Source organism: Callospermophilus lateralis, chromosome 8 (assembly GCF_048772815.1).
Source record: "Callospermophilus lateralis isolate mCalLat2 chromosome 8, mCalLat2.hap1, whole genome shotgun sequence".
Classification (NCBI taxonomy): Eukaryota; Metazoa; Chordata; class Mammalia; order Rodentia; family Sciuridae; genus Callospermophilus; species Callospermophilus lateralis.
The window spans coordinates 4860376-4880366 of record NC_135312.1 but is presented as its reverse complement, the minus strand read 5'-3'; the positions used below and the strand labels follow the sequence as shown (position 1 = coordinate 4880366).

General features: G+C 52.7%; 1 protein-coding gene across 6 annotated transcripts in view; it reads right to left on the bottom strand.

Annotated features, from left to right (window-relative positions):
• Window positions 1-19991, bottom strand: part of Jakmip1 (janus kinase and microtubule interacting protein 1) — a 67598-nt gene that overhangs the window by 16007 nt on the left and 31600 nt on the right. For 3 of the 6 annotated variants that reach the window (XM_076863814.2, XM_076863815.2, XM_076863816.2), the window contains exons 8-15: window positions 15033-15161; window positions 12957-13085; window positions 11304-11387; window positions 7899-7961; window positions 6070-6168; window positions 3301-3402; window positions 2541-2594; window positions 1909-1974 (exon numbers count right to left, since the gene is read on the bottom strand). In XM_076863814.2, coding sequence (XP_076719929.1) covers window positions 1909-1974; window positions 2541-2594; window positions 3301-3402; window positions 6070-6168; window positions 7899-7961; window positions 11304-11387; window positions 12957-13085; window positions 15033-15161 — 726 coding nt within the window. Of the gene's footprint in view, window positions 1-1908; window positions 1975-2540; window positions 2595-3300; window positions 3403-5994; window positions 6169-7898; window positions 7962-11303; window positions 11388-12956; window positions 13086-15032; window positions 15162-19991 lie in introns of those variants that run through there. The other 3 variants (XM_076863818.2, XM_076863819.2, XM_076863817.2) reach the window with 2 other exon arrangements.

Here is a 19991-nt window from a genome sequence, read left to right as displayed (position 1 = left end):
GCAGGCAGCCTTGGCCTACCGGCAACCAAGAGTTAGGAACAGCAGCCCATCAACGCCCACCACCCTAGCCCCACTGCGAACCAGCCACCCCAGTCCACCAGTCCACAGGCATTGCTCAAGTGCCTCTAGAAACTAAGCCCAGTGCTAGGGCTTAGCCACACTGGACTCTGCTTAAGTAGGGTGTCCTGGATCCTGACACGAACTGGCAGGGCACCAGGACTCTCATGCTGCATCTCCAGGAGATTGCAGCTGAGAAGTGGGGGGACAAGATCCAAGCCAGGAAGGCCTCACAGAGGCAGCATCTAGCAGAGGGCACCTCCACTCCATGCGGGCCATCGAAGCCCTCATGCCCGGAAGAACCTTCTCAGTAAATCTTGCAATGAGCGTTGAAGGAACTGAGCCCAGTGACTCACTAGCACTTTACTCTATGGAGCCCTGCTACATGAGGCTGGACACATTCAGTCTTGCTGACAAGAGTGCACTGAATGTGCCCAACTCAGCCCAGGAACCCGCCTCCCGTCAGCCCACCAGCTGGCCCCAAGCCATCCTCAGTCCTGTTCCCTGGAGGGAGCAAGCTCAGCCAGATGGAGAGATGGGAGCCAGAAAAAGCCAGGTTCCATGCCTGCATCGCCCTTCCCGACCGTGTGACCAGGGGCAAGGCATTGCCTAAGTCTGCCACCAACCTTTAGTGCCCTTTACTTGTTTGTTGGGGGGAAGGGGTGTGGGTGATGGAAAAACACCTGGGGAAGAAAACCATATTTTAAATGCCCTTCCAGAGATTCTGGAAAGAATCTGGATTAAGAGCAGTAAGGCCTCACCAAAAATGCTACTCGAAAGCAGCATTTTAAAGCTTCACTCATGTGCTTTGGAAGGAATAAAATCCACAGACAGGAAGGACTACCTTGAGCAGTGTGCACTGAAAACATTCTAAACCAGTGTAGAAGGCAGACAAGTCAGGAATGCGTTTTTTAAAATAAAAGGTCAAAAAGTTAATATCTTTAATATGTAAAGCACATAGGCAAGTCAGTAAGAGAAACAATTACAACAAAGACTTATTTGTTGAATGAATGAATGAATGTATGAATGAATAAACAAACGAGCGAACAAACAAACCCAGAGGAAAATAAATCCTCAAACAAAATGTAATCACAACTCGCAAGAAAGAAGAACAAAATAGGCAATACACATCAAAACGTCCACTACCACTAGCACCCAGATAAATGAGAAGGACATGATGACATCATAACGTTTCTAGCCATGAAATTGAGAGTTCTTTTCTGTGGTAAAACGCCACGCTGAGCATGAAATCGACAGGAGGGTCACTGGTGCCCCTCTCTGGAAGCCACCTGGACATTGCCAGAGCCCTTTGATTGCCTCAGGATTCCACTTCTAGAGTCTGTCCTGTGGTCAGTTCTCAAATGCACAGAAATCTGTGTGTAATGGTGTCCACCACTGAGGGCATGATGGCAAACAGGTAGAGTGGACAGCCCAGCAGCTGACGGCAGAGGATGTTCTCTACAGTGTAACCATAGGACAGAAGGAGGTAGAGCTGTCGAGATGCATGTTTGTGAGCCATTTAGAATGTCTTGTAAAGCAGGATGAAGAGCTGGATGCTAAGTAAGATTTCAACTAGCTAAGAAAACGGGAGTGGGAGAAAGCCAGAGGCAGCATACGCATCACCCACTGCTTCCTTGATGGGGTGTGGGTCCCTCCTGCAGTCTGGCCTTTTCTACCATGGGCGTGTGGTGTATGGCTTTCCATCAGAACGTGAAGAGGCATGCATGTGCACATGCAGAGCAGACTGACCGACACACATGCTCCCAAACAAGCGAGACACCAATGTACAGTTTCTTGTATGGTGCTGGGTGCTGGGACAAGGTGTGAGCACAGAAATGCCGCTGGGTCTACCTTTTCACACAGGGCAAGCACAGTTCCAGCCTGGATTATTGCAACCTGTTCTTCATTTCTCAAATTCTAAAACAGAAAAATGGGCAAGGGCATTTTACACTGGATCCCAATCCACGGGCAGACAGTCAGCACCAGGCTCCACTCTGAGCCGTACCCCAGGGGTCAACCCCACTCACTAACGGGGTCAGCGATTCAAGGCAGAGAGCTCCTGTCCCTCTGGACTTCACAGTGAACAGTCCCCACCCAGAGGGACAGGAGCCACCTGCCTTGGGACTGCCTTTGAGATTTAAGACTTCAAGAATCAGTGCCCCATTCAAGCCAATCTTTAGGAAGGCAAAGTGTCACTTTCTGACTTCAGCCACCTGTGGTGAGCCCACCTTCTCTCTGGGTACTGGTCCTTAGGCTTTTTCTCTCTCGTTACTCACAGGCTGTAAGGGCAACCTCACTTTGGAATCCCACTTCTGACAGATTCAGACCCAACCACCCACACAGGAACATAGCCATACAAAAGCCTTACATTGTACTTATTAGATCTCTAAAACTAGAGAGAAATTAAAACAAAACAAAAGCCACACAGAATACGCCCAGATCAAAACAAGAACACAAACCAGAAACGGATTGCTCATAGTTACCCCGTTATCGCCAAGGATATCTAGTTTCTTCATAAGTTCAGAAACATTCACATCCTGGAAAAGATTTCCAACGTTCATTTTTGTGTGAGCAGCAGAGACCATCCACACCAATTCCCAGAGCTACACCCTGCGTGTGGACGGACCACGCCCGTCCTCTCCTGGTGCCTACAGAGGGCGAGTCCTGCCTCTAGCTTTTCCTTCAGGGAGAGAGGAGAGAAGGTGCAGCTGCGACTTACTGGCTGAGTTTTACACCAGAATAAACACCACTTTCTAGAAAGGCCTGTGGAATGTGTGGGTCGGAAGGCCACGGCCTGCAGGCCCTAGCAGGGCTTCAGGTATGTGGCAAATGCTGGCCATTATAACCACCACGGTGGCCACCTGCAAGGTACTTCCTAGTGTCAGGCACTGTGCCAAGCACTTTATGTCTGTTCTTTATCTAACTTCATGGTCACTCTAGTTCGATGTAGGAGCACTGCCATCTGGAATTCATTGCCCAGAGACTGAGGCTCAGAGAGGTTCCAGGCTAGAGCCGGGCAGTGGGGTTGCAGTAAGCCCATATCCCAGACATGGAGGAAAACAGGGTAACAGCTGGTGACCCTTCTAAAGTGATCTCACTGCCTTTCAACACAGGGTGGAGGCCAAGGGCTATCTCATTACAATAAATTCTGCTCTTGGCCCCAGAATACAATCCCCCTTCACCAGTCTGGCACTCAGCGAGCCTGTGGCCTCAGCTCGCTGGAGGCCCCCCCACGCACGCTACCTTAACTCCTTCCTGGTGACAGAACAGCTGGAGGGCGCTGCTGTTGTTCTCGGGGAAGGTGGTGATTTGGAGGTTAAAGGCTGGCGACCTCCGCTCTCTCTCCTGGGGAAAAGATTCGGTTTAAAGACAGAACTCAATTGGATTATTTACCACTTGCCATTTTCCCATGTTATCAGCAAAAACCAACGCGCTCCGGTCGGCAAAGGTGTGACTACAGCGCACACGCAGACCGCACAGTCCTCCTCCGTGAGTGGGACATCTTCGCCTTCCATGGCGGGAGACTGTCTCTGCACATTGGCTTACCTCTTACCACTCAGCTAGGAAGAAATGGTTAGCAGGGTCTCATGAGTCTTCTGGTTGCAAGACTGAAACCCAGGAAGTCACAGAGTTACAAAATTTGATTAAAGCAACTGCACCAAATTTCATTGGGCAACAAAAGCCACTAGGTGTGGTGTGTGTCATTCTGTGCCAGGCCCCTCAGTGTGCTGACGGGTCCCCATGCAACCTTGAGAGCCAGACACCAACGTTCTTTTTTTGCAGACAGAGATGGAAGCTCGGGGAGGCCGAGTCCCAGGTCCTTTTCTAGTGAATGACAGAGTCAGGCCCAGCCCTGACTTCACTTTCTTTCTAGTATAATCTGTTGGCTCTGCTCACAATTCTTTTTGACCCACACTAACACAACCAATGATCTTAGTTCTGCCCAGCCTTAGATTTACTGTCAAATCTCAATTATGAAGGAAGTATTTTCCCAGAAGAGGGGCTTATTAGTCATACACCAAGTGACAAGTTTCAGAAAGGTCAGGACAAGCCTGGGTGTACTTATGGGGACAAAATATATCGGTACGACAGGACCCTGGTCTCAAATGTGTTTCCTTCACAGAGTTGACTGTAGACCTCCTGCACAGGCTGAGAAGACCCTTTCAAATCACACCTTAAGTAAACTGCTTTTGTTTGATTCAAATTATAGAATGGTAATAATAACTGCTTTGGGGCATTTTAGCAGAATCTAACTACAGAACCAATGGTCTCCTTTAAAAATTCAACTTGAACTAAATTTCAATGAAGAACAAAAGCTACCAGCTGTGGTGTGTCCCTCTGTGCCAGGCACCTCACTGTGCCGACTGACCCCATGCAAACTTGTGAGTCAGGCACTATCTAAATAACCAAGCACAAAGTCAGCAGCATGTCTGAGCGCGCTGCTGAGAGGCTGAAGGGAAGACGAAGGGGCTATTAATTCAGTGAATTTCCAGGAAGCCCCACCCAGCTAGCCTAGGTCTGGAACGGTCCTAGGAGCCAAGAACAAAATTCACCATGGTTCACTTCTTTGGACACCATTCTACCAGCAATACTTATTTAAATGGAGTCTCCATAGGAAAGTGATCCAAGAAGATCATAATGGATAAGAGTACAAGTCAGAAAAGTGGTTCCCAATGGCTCTGAATTCTGAGGGAGATGGAAATCCTAGTAAACCAAGCATATGGAGTTCTTTTAAGGAAGGCTCCTGACAAGGACATGTGCAGTTTACTAACAATGGCAGAGGCACCAATGGCGACCTCACATGACTTCTGATTTCTGACACTTGAATAAAACTCTCAGGTCTAGGGAGAGTGAGTAGCAGTAGCACTTGGTGCTGAGGGACTCTTGGCCCAGGCCTTGCCATCATGACAAGGTCCAGCTGGTCAGTTCTAAGGCGAACAGAATTCAACTCAAGCAGGAGGAGAAAACAAAATCAGAAAAGCCACAGACACCGTGAGGCACTCACTTCCACTGAGGTTTCATACATGCAAGGGTCAGCTGGGGGAAGCAGAGCCGTATCACTACGAGAGCTCAGAGAAACTGTCACAAACTTAAGTGATGTTTAAGATGCCGATGACTTTTAAACAGAAACAAAAGGGAGTTATGAAGTACCGTGAGAGCAAGGCAATACAGTAACACACCAAGGCAAGAGTTTTCTTGGAAGCAATTAAACCATCAAGATTCTTTTACTGAGTCCCACTTGGTGCACTGGGGAGTTCCTGGAGGAACACAATTTCTACCTGTGAGCAGCATTCAATCTCCCTCCAGCCACTTTGAGTCATATTTGGAGTTATGAATAATAATTTCTTTAGTCCAAATTGCTGTGGTGCCTGGGTCTGTATTTACTGAAAAAAATTGAGCAAGTAACTCCTTTTCTTAACCGTCTCTGCAGACACATCCTCCTACCCTGCCTCTACTTACCTTGTATTTAACTTGCAAATAGAAAATGGGCCCAAACTGACTTTAAACACATTAGAGAGTCAACAGCTGGCTGGGTCAGACTCTGCTATTTCAAAAGGTGAGATGTGCTGCATGCAAGATCATTTACAAAGGTGTGTTATTAATTGCAACAGTGCTTCTGTCCAGGTTTGCACAGTGCAGACCCAGTGACTATGCATGCAGGAAAGAAGTAGTTATGGCAATGAAACACAAATAAAAAAGGCAAAATATTGCAAAAACAAATTATTTTATTAAGTGCAAAACAAGCCGTAGGCAATAAATATATTAGCTCTGTACAGGTCCACAGACTTCGGCGAGCACCCTCTCCAGAACACGTTAAGGCAGTGAAATTATTCTGAACATACAGATTGAAAAGAAAAAAAAGAAGAAAGAAAGAAGGAAGGAAGAAGAGAAACGCTAACATGTCCCTTCACACATGCTTGGGAACGGCAGGGAGCTTTACATGAATTTCAGTTTGGGTTCAAAGAGAATGTCTGCTCCGTTTGAGAGCTTACAACAGAGAGAGTCTCTTACTTCGAGCTCTAGCACTCTGAACTCTAACAGCTCGTTCTGATCCTTCGCATCTTGCATTTCGCTCTTCAGCTGGTTCTCCTCCATTTCCAGCCTGTAAATCTAGAGCAAAGACACCTGTGCATTAACGGGCAGCAGCAGCTGCCTCCTCAAACCAGGTCCCCTGATCGTGGGCCACCTCAATGGTGGCCTGAGGAGGACAGGGAACCAGCCACGGGGCAGACTTTGCAGCAAGCATCCAGAAAGGTGCAGACCAGAAACTGCTGACATATTTGCTGAACAAATGAATGATGGGGAAGCTGAGGCAAAGAGCCCCGGAGACCCTGCCCTGAGGTCAAGGGGCAGGAAGCAAGAGTGCCACTCCAGGGCTTCTGCTCCCAAAGGCTGCCCAGGGTCTTTCCAGCCCAAGCCCCCAGGGTCAGCCCACCTGGACGGCCCTGCAGGCTGCAGCAGAGCACGGCTGTCTGTCTGACTCTCTGCCAAGCCTTCCTAAGAAGCCTGTGTGGCAGTGGTCACCCCCAGAGCACAGCAGTCTGGGAAGCAAGACAGCTAGAGACACAGACGAGTTACAACAGAAGTGTCCTGGGCCTGTTTCTGCCCAAGAAGGTACGTCAGAGCCCATCGCCTGGCAGCAGTGAGGGGCCACTGTGACAACACACATGGTGAGGGCTTTGGGGAAGTCCTCAGAGTAGCACCCCTGATCCCCGTGTCCTCCCTCTTCCTGGTAAGAAGGAGGTCCACACAAGGGCTCTCTTCTGGGGCACATGTGGAACCTGTGTGGGTGTTTTGTGCAGCACCCAGAACTTAGTAAGCACAATCAAGAATGCTGAACTCCCCTGACATACAGGACTGCCTCCCATGACACTGACAGTCCTGCCCAAATGCCTCCGGAAAATGAGGCAGTGAGCTAGCAAACACCACACAGCAGTGGGCAGCAGGGTGCAGCTGACCTGGCCTCCCATGGGAAAAGGCCAGCTCACCCTGTCCTGTACTCAGATGTTTAGGGCAAAGCCCGCCAAGGGCCTGATGGCACTCACCTGTAGCATCCAGGAGAGGAAACCTATGGAGCAGACTAGTGGGTGCAGGGGCATGAGGGGTGGGACTGGGAGTGACTGCAACTGAGCAGGGAGTCTTCATGGGGATGAAACTCTTCTAAACCCATATTAGGGAAATGGTGGCACAACTCGTAATTTACTTTTTAAAATGGATGGGGAGTCATGCCCAGTGGTACATGCCTACAATCCCCACAACTGGGGAGGCTGAGGTAGGAGGATTCCAAGTTCAAGGCCACTCTCAGAAACTTAGTAAGGTTCTAAGCAACTTAGTGAGACCCTATGTCAAAATAAAAATAAATGGCTGCAAATATGGGTTGGTTAAGTGCCCCTGGGTTCAATCCGTTGTACCTAAATAAATTAAGTAGGGAGAGGCTACAGTCTTAATACCAAAGCATCTGGTCTGCTCCCCATGCAGACTCCTTGGAGAGCTCCAGCAAGGCCTATGGTTAGAGAGGGCAGGTCAGAGGCTCAGCTCCCGGTAGGGTCAGCTGACCTGGGCTCAGGTGGTCTGAGGGCTTGCTCAATGACAGGGCCTCTGGAATCCCAGAGCAATGGCAGAGGTAGCCAGGGTGTCCAATTTGGGAGCTGGGGCCAGCCCTCCCTACTTCTGCAGGGGACCTGGGAGTGGCTCCTCTGTCAGCTCTGTAGGCCCAAAGCAGAGGACAGAGCAGAGGCCTCTTCTCATGAGAAGTGCCCTGGTCCCTGGAATGTACCCAGAGCATGGAATGGGCTCACACAGGCTGGCCTCAGCCTGTGACCCTGAAGCAGGCCACATACCTTTTCCAGCAAGTCTTGGTTTGTTCTGATGAGCAGCTGCTTCTCCTCCACCCACGTGGAATCCTGCAGGAAAGCAACAAACGAGTCACTGCACTGGGGCAGGTCACCTTCCAAGAAAAGACCACGCCTGGGTGAGCACATCCTACCTCTAACCCTAACCCAGAGCAGCAGCAGGGAGTGAGACCTGTCTCCCCTGGGTGGCTCCCCACAGGTGCGCGTCCACACTGCCAGGTAAAGGAGCAGCTCCAAATACCTGAAGGCCAGCCTGTGCCCACAGCCTTGCCAGTCCACAGTCCTTCCATCATTTGCCCAGCCAGCTCCCATGTGAGTAGGCCGCAAGCACAGGGCACAGAGTATGTCCTGACTCTGGGGAATCCCCAGACAGGCAGAGCTGGCACTCAGCAAGCATCATGGGGATGGAGGGGCAAGTACATGAAGGCAAGGGAAGCCTTCTCCAGCTCCCTACCTCTCGGCTGGTCAGCAGCAGGGCTGGAACTGGGCAAGGTCCCTTCCCAGCAGGCCAGGCCCACCAGCGCTTGTATTCCAGGATGCTTTGAAGCCAAGGCCCAACATAGGATCTGATCCCATGCCATGGAATGCCCAGAAAAGGCCCTGGCTCCTCCTGGTTCCCTTGGACCTAACATTGCTCATCCTGCACCACCGCTGTCCCTCACATAGGCACAGTGTTGGCAGCTGTCCCTTTGCTTTCTTGTTTATGACAGGTTGTTTATGAAGGTGGCTGAAGCTTCCCCTCCATCTCTCTGCTACACCTTCTGCAATGTGACTTTGCAGTCCTCCCAACAAGATGTAGGGCCTACTTCTCCAATTTTAAAGCTGGGCTTGGCTGTGACATGGCCTGGCTACTGGGACAAATGTGATATAAACAGAGGCTTGGTAAGTACTCATACAGGGGGCTTATCCTTTTTTCCTGCTCCCAGGTCACCAAGTAAAAAAGTCAGGTTTCCTCCCTGAGGCCTCAGCTGACACAAATGGCAAGAAGAGAATGAGGCCATCTCAGGCTTTCTAACCCCAGGAGATCTGCCTAACCACTACAGCCTCAAGAATGACTCCAGGCAAGATTAGCAGGACCACCAGCCAGCTGAGTCCAGCCCAAACTATCAATCCACAGAACTAGAAGTGAATAAGACACATTTGCTATTCAAATAACTAAGTTTTGAGGTGGTTTGTTACATAGCAATAGCAAAATGATACATTCTCCTCTGCACCAAGTGCAGGGCTTGGAGTAGTGCAAGAGCTCTGATGAACACTGGCTGATGAATGAGAATTCATTTTGCCTCCAAATGGGACCCTTCTCTCAGCAAACACTGAGGGCAGAACTGAGCACAAACACCAGATCTAACACCACAGGGAGGGAGGCAACGTCGGCCAGAATGTCTTGCTACGTTCTGGGACGCTGGGTTCATTGTCTCTGCTCAGCGAAGAGTAGGACACAGAGACAGCAAGTGAGCAGCAAGATTTTTGCAAAAGCAATGGAGACAGACTCTCCAGAGAGAAGGAGCCCTGGAGCCAGGAGTCTGGTGGGGATTTTGGCCTGTTCTTTTTATGGTTTCTGGAATTTCCTCCTCTCCTTAGCATCTCCTCTGTCCATGTACTCCTCACTATTGATTGGAGCACTCTGTGTCCACACATCTATTTTAGTTTTATATTAGATCACACACCTAGGAGTATAAGTACAAAAGTCTCTGGCTAATTGGGTCCCCCGCTTGTGTCCATGAGCACCTTCGTCAAGCAGGAAGTTGGCCTCATTAGAAGGTCCTCTCCGTGCTCCTTTGTTCTGGCCCCCTCTCCACCTCCTCACTTGCCATTGTGTCTGGGCTGCCTCTGCCCTTCTGCACCTCCCTCATTGAGCTGAGGCAAATTACACCACACAACCTCAGACTGGAGAAGGGAAACTGGGGTCAGTGGAAAGTTAGAGAAGAATTTGAGGAAGCCTCAACGTCAGACTTCTGGGTCTCCCTACTTCCTCTTACCCAGTGTTAAGTAGTATCATCAGCCAATTTTAAAGAAAAGGAAACTGAGGCACGGAGATTATGCAACTTGCCCAAGATCCTGTGACCAGTATTTGACAGAGCTGGTACTTGGCTCCAGGGTGTATGCTCTGCACCACCATGATGCCTCCAGGGAGAAGGAGAGACCACAACTCCCTGGATCCACTCCTGGGCATCAGGTGCCCTCACACCCCTACTCAGCCCTTCATAAAGGCTGCTGCCTGGTCTGCTTGGTGCCATACCTGAGTTCTGATGGCTTACTTTGAATCTCAGCCACACCCAGAGCCCTGCTGCTAACTGGAAACTGTTCAGAGCTGGCCATCTGCTCTATACCTCTCCTGGAGTTCCTCCTAGGGTCCCCTATACCTCTACTACCCTTCCAGTTCACACCTGCCTTCCTTTTCCCAGGCCCCACCAGGCCCCAGGCCCCTCCTTAGCCCTTCCATGTGAAGATGGTGGCACAGACACCCTACCGGCCACACATACCCAGCAGGGACACATGACTGGTTTGGGCCAGTGAATTATGCTGAGAGAAAACAGCCTCTTCCTGCCAAGTGGAGGGGAGTCCTAGAAAGAGCAATTACAAGATGGCAGCCTCCCTTACTGGATCACTGAGGAGCCACATGGAGCAGATGACCCTCTGTGTATGGTGAGGCAGAGTTGTGGAGGCAGGGATGCAAGCAGGAAGTCAGTGTCTTCACATTAAGCCCCCAAGAGGTTCTGGTTGTCTACAAACCCAATAGCACTTTTCTAACAGCACAGCCACCATACTGAGCTCTGGATCTATGCCACTCTCAAAGAGGCAGGGTTTCCACACTGAGCCTTTTCAGGGTCCCGAGTCCCCCAGGCGCAGACACTGCCTCTCTCTATCCTGTGGTGGATCGGGCCCAGCCTAATCTAATGCAGAGAATGGGTTCTGGGAGGTGATGCTGATCTGAGCAGTGTGCAAAGTGGTATCATCAGGACTCTGCCCAGGACTCTGCCACATTTTTCCATAATGCCCACAGCAGGGAACCTCGTTGCTGGGAGACCTGCAGGGGGTGGGGCTGCAAAAATTCATGGGTCCACTGCCTTCACTCTTGCAATGAGCCTCCCAGGCAGCAGCCACTCTTCTTCAGGCTCAAGTCAAAAAGGGTTCCAATCCCCACTCTGTTTTTGGAATTGTCTCCTATTTTTGCACATTTGGCAAACAAACGAAGGGAAGGCCAGTAGACTTCCAAAAAACGTGCTTTGATTTTTTTTTTCCTTCTTTTGACTCGGCAGCACACTCTAGCTGGATTCTATCTCGCCCTCCAGGAGCCTGCGTGTGGCTCACAGAACACTGTCTCAGCACACAGGCAGACCTCGAGGACACTGCCACAGGGACAAAGACAAACACATGACCAGGCCTGCTCACCTGTCCTTTCTCAACCAGCAACTTCTCCAAGTCTTCGATTTTGGCCTGACACCTCAGCAGATCAGCCTGCAGCTGCTCCCGAGTCTAGAACAACAAAGACCAGAAAGGTCCCCTCACCAGCAGGTCCCCTCACACAGGTGACAGAGGAGTAGAACCCAGCTGCCATACAGACAGAGCTGGGGACAGGCTTGGGTTCAATAGCGCATATTCAAACTTGGCCCTCCTGGTGGCACTGGGGGTCGACACCAGCTGCCAACACCAGCCGCCAACCCAGCTCCATGAGGAACTGAAGGTCTTGAGAGCTGGCAGCTCTAAGCTCCACCAGCTCGCACACAAGGAGGTGGGAGCCAGGCACACCAGGTCCCAGCCCCAGCTCTCTGCCCAAGGCCAACATCTGCCCTTTCAGCAGTCACTAGCCACCAGGGCTTTCCTACGTGCCGAGTTGCTGAGTTGTAGGTGGGCCCTTTGCCACCTACAGAAAGGGCTGAAAACCCCAATGTCTGCAGGGCTAGGCAGGCATGTAAATATGGGAAGCTGACTGGGGCAAGAAGGAATGGTGGGGACTGTGGCAAACTAGAGGATGTGACCCCCAGCCCCAGAGAGACTGCCCCTCAGCTGTAGTCCAGTGCCCTGTGGGATGGGAGCCTGGTACTGCAGCACAAACTGTCTTTCAAGACATGTCAGGAATCTGGATTTCTCTCTAAAATCTCCACAATTTGAAGTAGTTGACATTAGAAAAGAAAACACTAACAATTCCACTCAAATAAAGCCCTGCAGTTCACCTGCTCCGACCTAGAGGAGAAGGACTAAGCCCTATCGTCGCCCAAGAGCTCCCCTCCCCAGCGACCTCACTGCCCTCACTCTTGCTCTCACCCCTCCGCAGAGGGCCACTGCTCCTCCCCAAATGCCCTGGCCCCATTTTGAAGTGGCTGCTCCTACCGGCAGCTGCCATCCACAGAGGCCTGCCAGATAACACCCAATTTCGGCAAGTCCCCATAAGATGGCCCACAGCCACCTCCCTGGGACTCCCCAAAAGTACTCAGAGCATACTCTGAGCCTGAGAAGCCTGGCCGCACCCCTGAGCTCTGCCAGGGACCTTCTGGGTACCTTTGAATTTTCTGAGCCTCAGCTTCCTCAGTCAGACGACAGCGTGGATTGCTTCAGGCCACTGAGGGAGTGAAACAGGGCCCTGGCGTGGGCTCTCTAGGTGTCCCCCTTACTCTTAAAAGGGCAAACAAATCTTGATCTATGGGACTCCAAGGTGGCAAAAGGGCCAAAGGGAGGAAGTTTCTGGAAGAGGGACACATGGCCTGGACTGAGGTGGCCCATGGCCCTTGTGCCTGTGGGCTGGGGAGCTCTCACAGTGCTCCTCAGGGATGTGCTGGGGTCCTTGGCCTGCAGACTACAGGGCTAGCCAAGTCTGTGGCCTTGTCTTTGGTCTAAAAAAAGCACTCTGCTGTGCATGGAGGAGCTGTCATGCAGACAGGACACGTCTGGCCACTCGAGGCTCCTGAGGTCCTGCAGCCTCACTGAGGAACACCTCCACGTGAGACCTGGTCACGGATGCCCGTCACCCCAGAATCTCCTCCACTGGAAGGGACATGCAGGACCCAGCCCCACCCCACTTGGTCAGCCTGAGGCCGCGGCACTCACCCGGGCCTCCCGCTCGGCGTCCAGCGTGCCCCCCACCTGCTCCTGAAGCAGGGCATAGGCCCGCTGCAGGGCCTGGTACTCCCGGGTCAGCTGGCAGAACCGTAGGTCAGCCTCTTCTCTGGTCGTGGTCTTAACACAACAGAGAAGAAAAACTACTCAACATGTGACTTAATGTAACTCTGAGCACCAGACAAAATCCAAGCCAGATCTCACAGCTTCTGCCCAGGGGTGCTCAGAGCTGTCACTGCCAAGAAGTAGTTAGGACCCCAGGGTGAAGGGCTGCAGGGAGATGCCTTCTCTACCATCAGTGCCCTTTCCAGGAGCTCCCTGGCCTTGGGAACCAGAGTCGTATATGAACAGGTCGGAAGGGCAAGGGTACCAAACACAGAGCAGGCCACTCACACCTGGAGGGCACCTCCTCTGGCCCACCCTCCTGGGTGAACATGCAAAGATGCAGATACCCAGGGAGCGTTGCAGTGTGGCTTGCAGCTGTGCAGGACCGAAACCACACGGTGCCATAGTCAGAGCCTGCTAAACACTGGATGTGCACCCATATGCAAGGCCCATGGGCCACGAGATGGGTGATACAGTCACATATTTTACTGCTGAAAGAGGTCTGTCACTATCACTGGTTGGAAAAAGCCAGTCACAAAGGCTGTGTCTGGCTACTGCTGTTTAAGTTAATGTGGCAGGATGTAAAAAATGAGACTCAAAAAAAATTTAAAAAATAAATAAATAAAATAAAAAATAAAAAATGAGACTCAGCATTGGGACAAAGGCACCTGGCCCAAAACAAAGCCACCCAGACACCCAAGCAGGACACAGCCACAAACCACACTGTCTCCAGCACAGCCAGCCCCAACCCCCGAATCACGGCCAGCACTTGCAGCTGAGGCTGGTGAGCTAATGCGGAGGACTGCGTCTTCTTCCCAGCAAGAGAAGGGGCGTCACTTGGAGAGGTGACACACATCTTCTGAAGTTTTGGTACAAAGTGGCAGAACAAAGGGGAGGGCCTCCCTGGGGGCAGATGTGCCAGTTCCCACAGCTCACAGCAAGTTTTCCTGTGGCCACATGGACCCACGGTGGAAGTGAGCCTGGAAGTCGTACAGAAGGGACTCCACAGAAAAGGCCACCAGGAGGGAAAAGGACCCGGCCCAGGACTCTGTGGGAGACAGCTGCCCAGAGTCTGGGGTTTGAGGTGCCAGGAGGGGCAATGCCCATGCTGCACAGGGGCAGTTCCAGCAAGAGGGACTTTGAAAACTCAGGGAAGTTGCCATGAGAGAGGCAGCAGCCACCTGCCCCAGCCAGAGGGCACTGCTTCAGGGGCCAGCTGCCCCCTGTGGCTGCCCAAACCCTCCTTCCCCAGCCTCCAGCCCAAGCTTGGGACAAAAGCCAACAGAAGTTGCAGGGAAGAGAGATGGAAGAGGGCTTGGCCAGCGGGGCAGGGAAGCCCACGCTGGACTGAGGAGCACTGCTGGACATGACGACTCCTGTCACTGAAGGCCCAGAACCCACGGGGTCTGCAAGACTGCGCAGCTCTCCTGAGGGGGTTCAGCTGCCCGCCGGAGGGCTCTGCAGGGAAGCCATGGACCTGCGCGGGCACAGGTGATCAGAAGGGCGTGGGCGACTGGGTGGGGACTTCAGTGGTTTCCACTCCCTTCACACCCTGGGGAGTTCAGGGGTTTCTCCTACCATGATGCTTTTGCTTTTCTGTCCCAAAGGCGAGGCCACTGCTTCCTGAGGTGGGGAAGGGGGAGTATGTGGTAGGGGGACAGGACATCACATAGCAATTTTAACTACAAAGGGGAACACACCAGGGCGACATGGGCACAGTGTAGCTGAGCCCTGGCAGCCACAGATTTCTGGGTGAGATCAGCACTGGGGAAAGGAAGGGCAGCCCCACAGCCACTGGTGCAGGTGGCCCCTCAAGGACAGTGGGGACCTCCTTCCCTTGATCCTGGGGCTTTGATAACACAAAGTGAACCTCCCTCATCTGGGACTTAAGCTCCAGGCGAGGGAGTGGCCCAGAGAGCGTCAAGGTGGGAAGTCCCGCAGGAGTCGCTGTTGCTTGCTTACGTCATCCAAGTCCTCCTCGGGAGTGGCTGGGGTCCTGTCCGTCCTGTCTGTGTTGTAGGAGGTCTCTGACAGCGTTTCTGAGTCCACAGACTCCTCATCAAATCCAAAAAATGTCTCCACAACATGCTTCTGCAAGAGACAATTTACACAAAGTTAGAAGGAACAGATGGAGAGTCACCCCCTCCTGGTCCCATTGTCACTTCAGTGCATCTGGGCCAGTGGAGAATTCCAGGTGTGGCTGATGGGCTTCACTGCTGACAAGGAAGGAAAGAGAGTGCCAGGCTGTTGCGATGCTGACCTTCCACAAAACCTCTCTGAGTCCCAGTTCCTTTTGTCGAGTGGAAGAGAACCCACTCCCTGTGCCCCGGGAGGAGCCTGGCCCCCAGGACACTCAGCAACACCATGTTGTGGTGCTCTTTGGTGGGTGGGCCACAGAGAGGTCTGGTCCAAGAGACAAGCATGTGGCAACACCAGCAGCAGGCCCAGGTGGGGCAGTGCCCAGCCAGCCGTCCCCAGGCTGCGCTGACAGGCCATTTTCCTTAACTGTTGCAGAGAACTCGGAACATTTACAGAGTCAGGACAGTGTGAGGGCCCCATGCATCGTCACACAAACTCAGGTGGTGCAGGGCTCTGTGTGCAGCCTCTGTTTTCCCTACCCACTGCCCTCTCCCCACTCCTAACAGCACAGGGCATGGAGCCTGGTTTATCCACTCAGCAAACGCAGGCTGAGCAGCTCCCTGAGCCAGATGTCAGGCCCGGGGATTCCTGTCCACAATCAAGTGAAGGCCCTGCCACCAGGAGCATCAGTCTGCAGACACCAAGCAGCCATCCCCTGATGCACATCCATCATAGGGACACTGCTTTCTACTCCCACATAGCCTGAGAAGAACTTTGATTTGCTTTTGCAATCAATGAACACTTTTCATGAACTTGAAGAAGAAACTGTAACTGCATCTGAGCCGAGCCTCAGGACACAACCTCCTGGGAGCCACAGTTGGGCAGGGCGCCCAACTCAGGGTGCTGCCCACTGCAGGCTTAGGTTGACAGTGTGCATGCACACGTGCTCCCATGGGGAAGCCAAGTGATGGCGACTACTAACGCCATAGGAAACAGTGCAGACGGCAGCGGAGGAGGCAGGAGGACGGCTCTGCACCCAGGGAGCAGGCATCTGCAGTGCTCTGCGGAGGGCCCACCACAGGCCACCAGAGTGCTCCTGCACTGGGTGAGGGTCTTTCTGCACAGCGCCTTCACCCACATCCTGTTCTCAGTTTGTAACTGTGTGGGCATACCTGCCTCCTGGACACCAGACCTGTCCCCTGGCTGTGCCCTCGAGAATGCGCAGGTCTTGGTGGATGACTGATGGGCTCCCTGTGCCTGCTCCTGCCACCTCTCACCTGGGTTCAGCAGCAGCAGTAGTCATCTTTTGGTTGCTTAGTCCCGAGCCCAGAGGGCTCCTCAGCTCCTCCCGCGCCCCTGCGTCTGTCTGCTCTTAGGGAGAAGCCCTTGGGTGCCTTCAACCCAGCATCCCATCTCTCACCCCCTCTATCCGCCAGCACCTCCATCTTGGCCCAAGCCCCCATCACCTCTCATGGAAAGAAGACCCTTCCATGGCCTCCTTGCTTCTTTCTGCACTTGTGCCTCAACCTAGCAGGCAGAGTGACTATCACGGAACGAAGGTGTGCCGCATAGGTCTTGTGCTCAGAAACCCCTCGTGCTCCATCATACTGAGTAAGACCAACATCCCCATGATGGTACAGGTGACCTGCGTGATGTGCTTTGTCCTCCTCTCTCTTCTACTGCTCTGCCCAACCCTGCCAGCGCTCTCTTGCACTTCGCACAGGCCTACCACAGGGCCTCTGTGTGGCCAAGACAGTCTCCCCAGAGTCCACGTGGCTCTCCCTCCACCTTTAACTCTGGCTCTTTGGCACAAACCTCCCTGACCACCAGCTCCACATCCCTACCAGCCACCTCGCCCAGCCTCCTGCCCCTGCCTGTTTCCCTACAGCAGTACCATCTGTTATAAGATGGACTTTGCCTGTGCATTCGTTTCTTTGCTTCCCCCTCTAGCATGGAAGCTCCATGAAGCAAGGATGGGGCTCTCTGTCCCGCTTCAGTCCAGGCCCCCTCACAGAAAACAGTGCTTGTTCAATGAGCATGCTCAGCACATCTCTGTTAATGCACTCAAAGCCGAATGAGCTTGTTTATCCACAGATGGTTCTGTGTTAAGAGCTCCCTTACTCTTCCCATTCTTCAGGCAGCTAGCACCAGCCAGGACGCCACCAGGTTCCACCTCCAAGTGACCCAACAGGTAGGAGGGAAGCCCGTCAGGCTCCACCAACTCCCAATGGCATTCTTCTCCAAAGACAGCCCGCAGACAGCCATGCCTGACTGCAGCGTCAGAAACTCCCCCAATCTTCTGGACAGAGGTGGCAGTGACAACCGACGGTGACGATGGTACCTACTGCAGTGACACCTATGCGGCACTCAAAACCATCTGCACATATGCCTGGCCCTGAGCCCCAGGCTCTGCCATTCTCTGGACGGCACTGGCTGGCTCATTTCTTGTAAACAAGACTAATTGCCAGGCCTCCAGGGATGGCTATTTGTAGTTGTGCTGGCAGGGGACGTGTGCAGGGAGGACCTAGGAGGTGTCAAGCCACTCATCTCCACACGCTAGGACACAGTGCCCGTGGTAACTGTCCACTGCTGGTATTGTGGCTGGCCGTGGGCTCTCCCCAGGAACATCTGCTCCTAGAAGCCTGTGGGACTGCTGGTTAGGAGCTCCCTACCATGGCCTACTAACAGGGTGAGACCTATTACTGCCACTGACCCAGCTCAGCTGGAGCTGCCCTCGCACACAGCCCAGCTGCAGACCCAAGCGGGGCCCACGTAACTGTGCCCAGAGACCAAGTCTCACAGAACTGCCGCCCTGAGGGAGCCGGAGCCCCAGCACTCGTGGTCAGTCCCTGTGTCCCTGAGACAGCAAGACAAGCCTGGGACACCGTGGTCCACACAGTTTCCAGAGGAGCGAGACTGGGTCCTGTCCCTGCTGGGTGGTCTGTCGGCTTTCCCTACGTGTCCACATGGCAGGAAGCCTGGCTGTGTCACGTCTGTCTGTGCCACTCCCAACACAGAGAGAAAGACGCCCTCAAGTGAGAAGGGAACCAAGGGGCCGTCATCTCTGAAGATTGTGCAACTCGTTTTATGATATTTTTCCCAAATATATAGGAAATAATGCAATGCCTGCTTCCTGAGGGGCCAAGGTGACCCCCAAAGACACTGCCTCCTCACATGCCTGGCAGAGTGGGCCTTAACAAAAGGGCCAAAGCAGGGTGTGGTGGCCACACCTATAATCCCAGCAACTCAGGAGGCTGAGGCAGGAGGATTACAAATTCAAAGCCAGTCACAGCAATTTAGCAAGACCCTTAGCAACTTAGTGAGACCCTGTCTCTAATTTAAAAAAAAAACAAACAAACAAACTGGGGATGTGGCTCAGTGATTAAGCTTTCTGGGTTTAATCCCTGGTATCAAATAAACAAACAAATATTCTAAAGGCCAAGATAGAGACCATCATGTTTTCTGCATCTTGATAATTCTAAAATCCCCTCAGCACTTCCTCAAATGCTTCAGGACAGACCCCCATTGCTCAGTCTGCATGCACATCCTGTATCCAAAGGGCTCACCCCTCTACCCTTCCATTCTCCTTACAACCAAAGGCATGCCTGGCTGAGCCCTTTCCACAAACTAACCCAGGCTTTAAAGTATAGCCATAGCAAAAATGACTGCAAAGCTGACCCTTCTTCTCCCTGACTACCGAGCACACAGGTGCTCACACTTAGCAGATGTAATGGGCCAGGGTGAGGCGAAGGGGCCTATGATGGACAGCCTCTCCACAGGATCCAGCCCCTCTCTCCTCCTCTTCCTGTCCTCTCCCACAGAACAGCCTGGAACATGTGGGGATTCAGGGCATAGCTGGGGACTGTCATGCAGGCTCCCCTCCTCACCTGCAGCAGTTGCTTACCTTCATGCTTATATGTCATTTCCTGGCAGCCAGAGAAGTACAGGCACACCAGGGCACAGAGGCAGAGGAAGAAAGAGAAGTACAGCACAAATAGGACGTACTCCATGGGGCGAGTTGCTGCAGGACACGCCGCCTGTGGGGTTGGCTCAGCCAAAGGCCACACAGTCAGTGTCCATTTGCAGGCCTTTTCCCAGTCCTAAGAAAAGCGTGATACTCTCCCAAAGCCTTCCCTCTACTCTCACATGCCTGCCTGTGTCTCCAAGGCTTCCTGCGGATCCCTCAGCAGCACACTCCAGGACAGGAATACCCTGGAAGGTGCACCTTGGTAAAAAGATGTCTGAGCTGGGGCGGGGCCCTGAGCCCAGATGCCAGCCAAGGTGAGGAAGGAGCCAGTTTCCAGACTGGTCCATGGTGCATTCATCATGAGGATGGCTTCCAACCAGCCTGTCCTTAGGGACTTTCCTCCTAGGACCCAAGGTCCCTGAGCCCAGAGCTGTCGTCAAGAGCACTGCACAGGCCCTGGGGCCCTGGAGCCATGGGGAGTCCCCAAGCACAGCAGCAGCAGTGGCAACACCAGAGAGCCTTCTCCTTCAGATCAGAGCCCCATGTGCAGTGGTGCCTCCTTCCTCACGTGCTGGGAGGTATCCCCACTGGCCAGCCCCTACCCTGCATGCACCCAGATGTGCTTACCCCTGGCCTCCCTGCAGTCACTCCAGGCATGTGTCCCACAATCTGTACACCCTGAAACAAGCCACTTTCAGGGAAACCACAACTTGAACCAGAACCAAGTCCTCGGGGGCCCTGTCCAAGGGTGCCCAGGAGTGTCCTGCACGTCTTAGAGAAGCTTTACTGGACATGACATCAAAGGCAGAGAACCTCATATTGAAAAAAGTGAACAGCATTACACAAGAAAGCAGAAGTTCTACTCCGTGACAGAC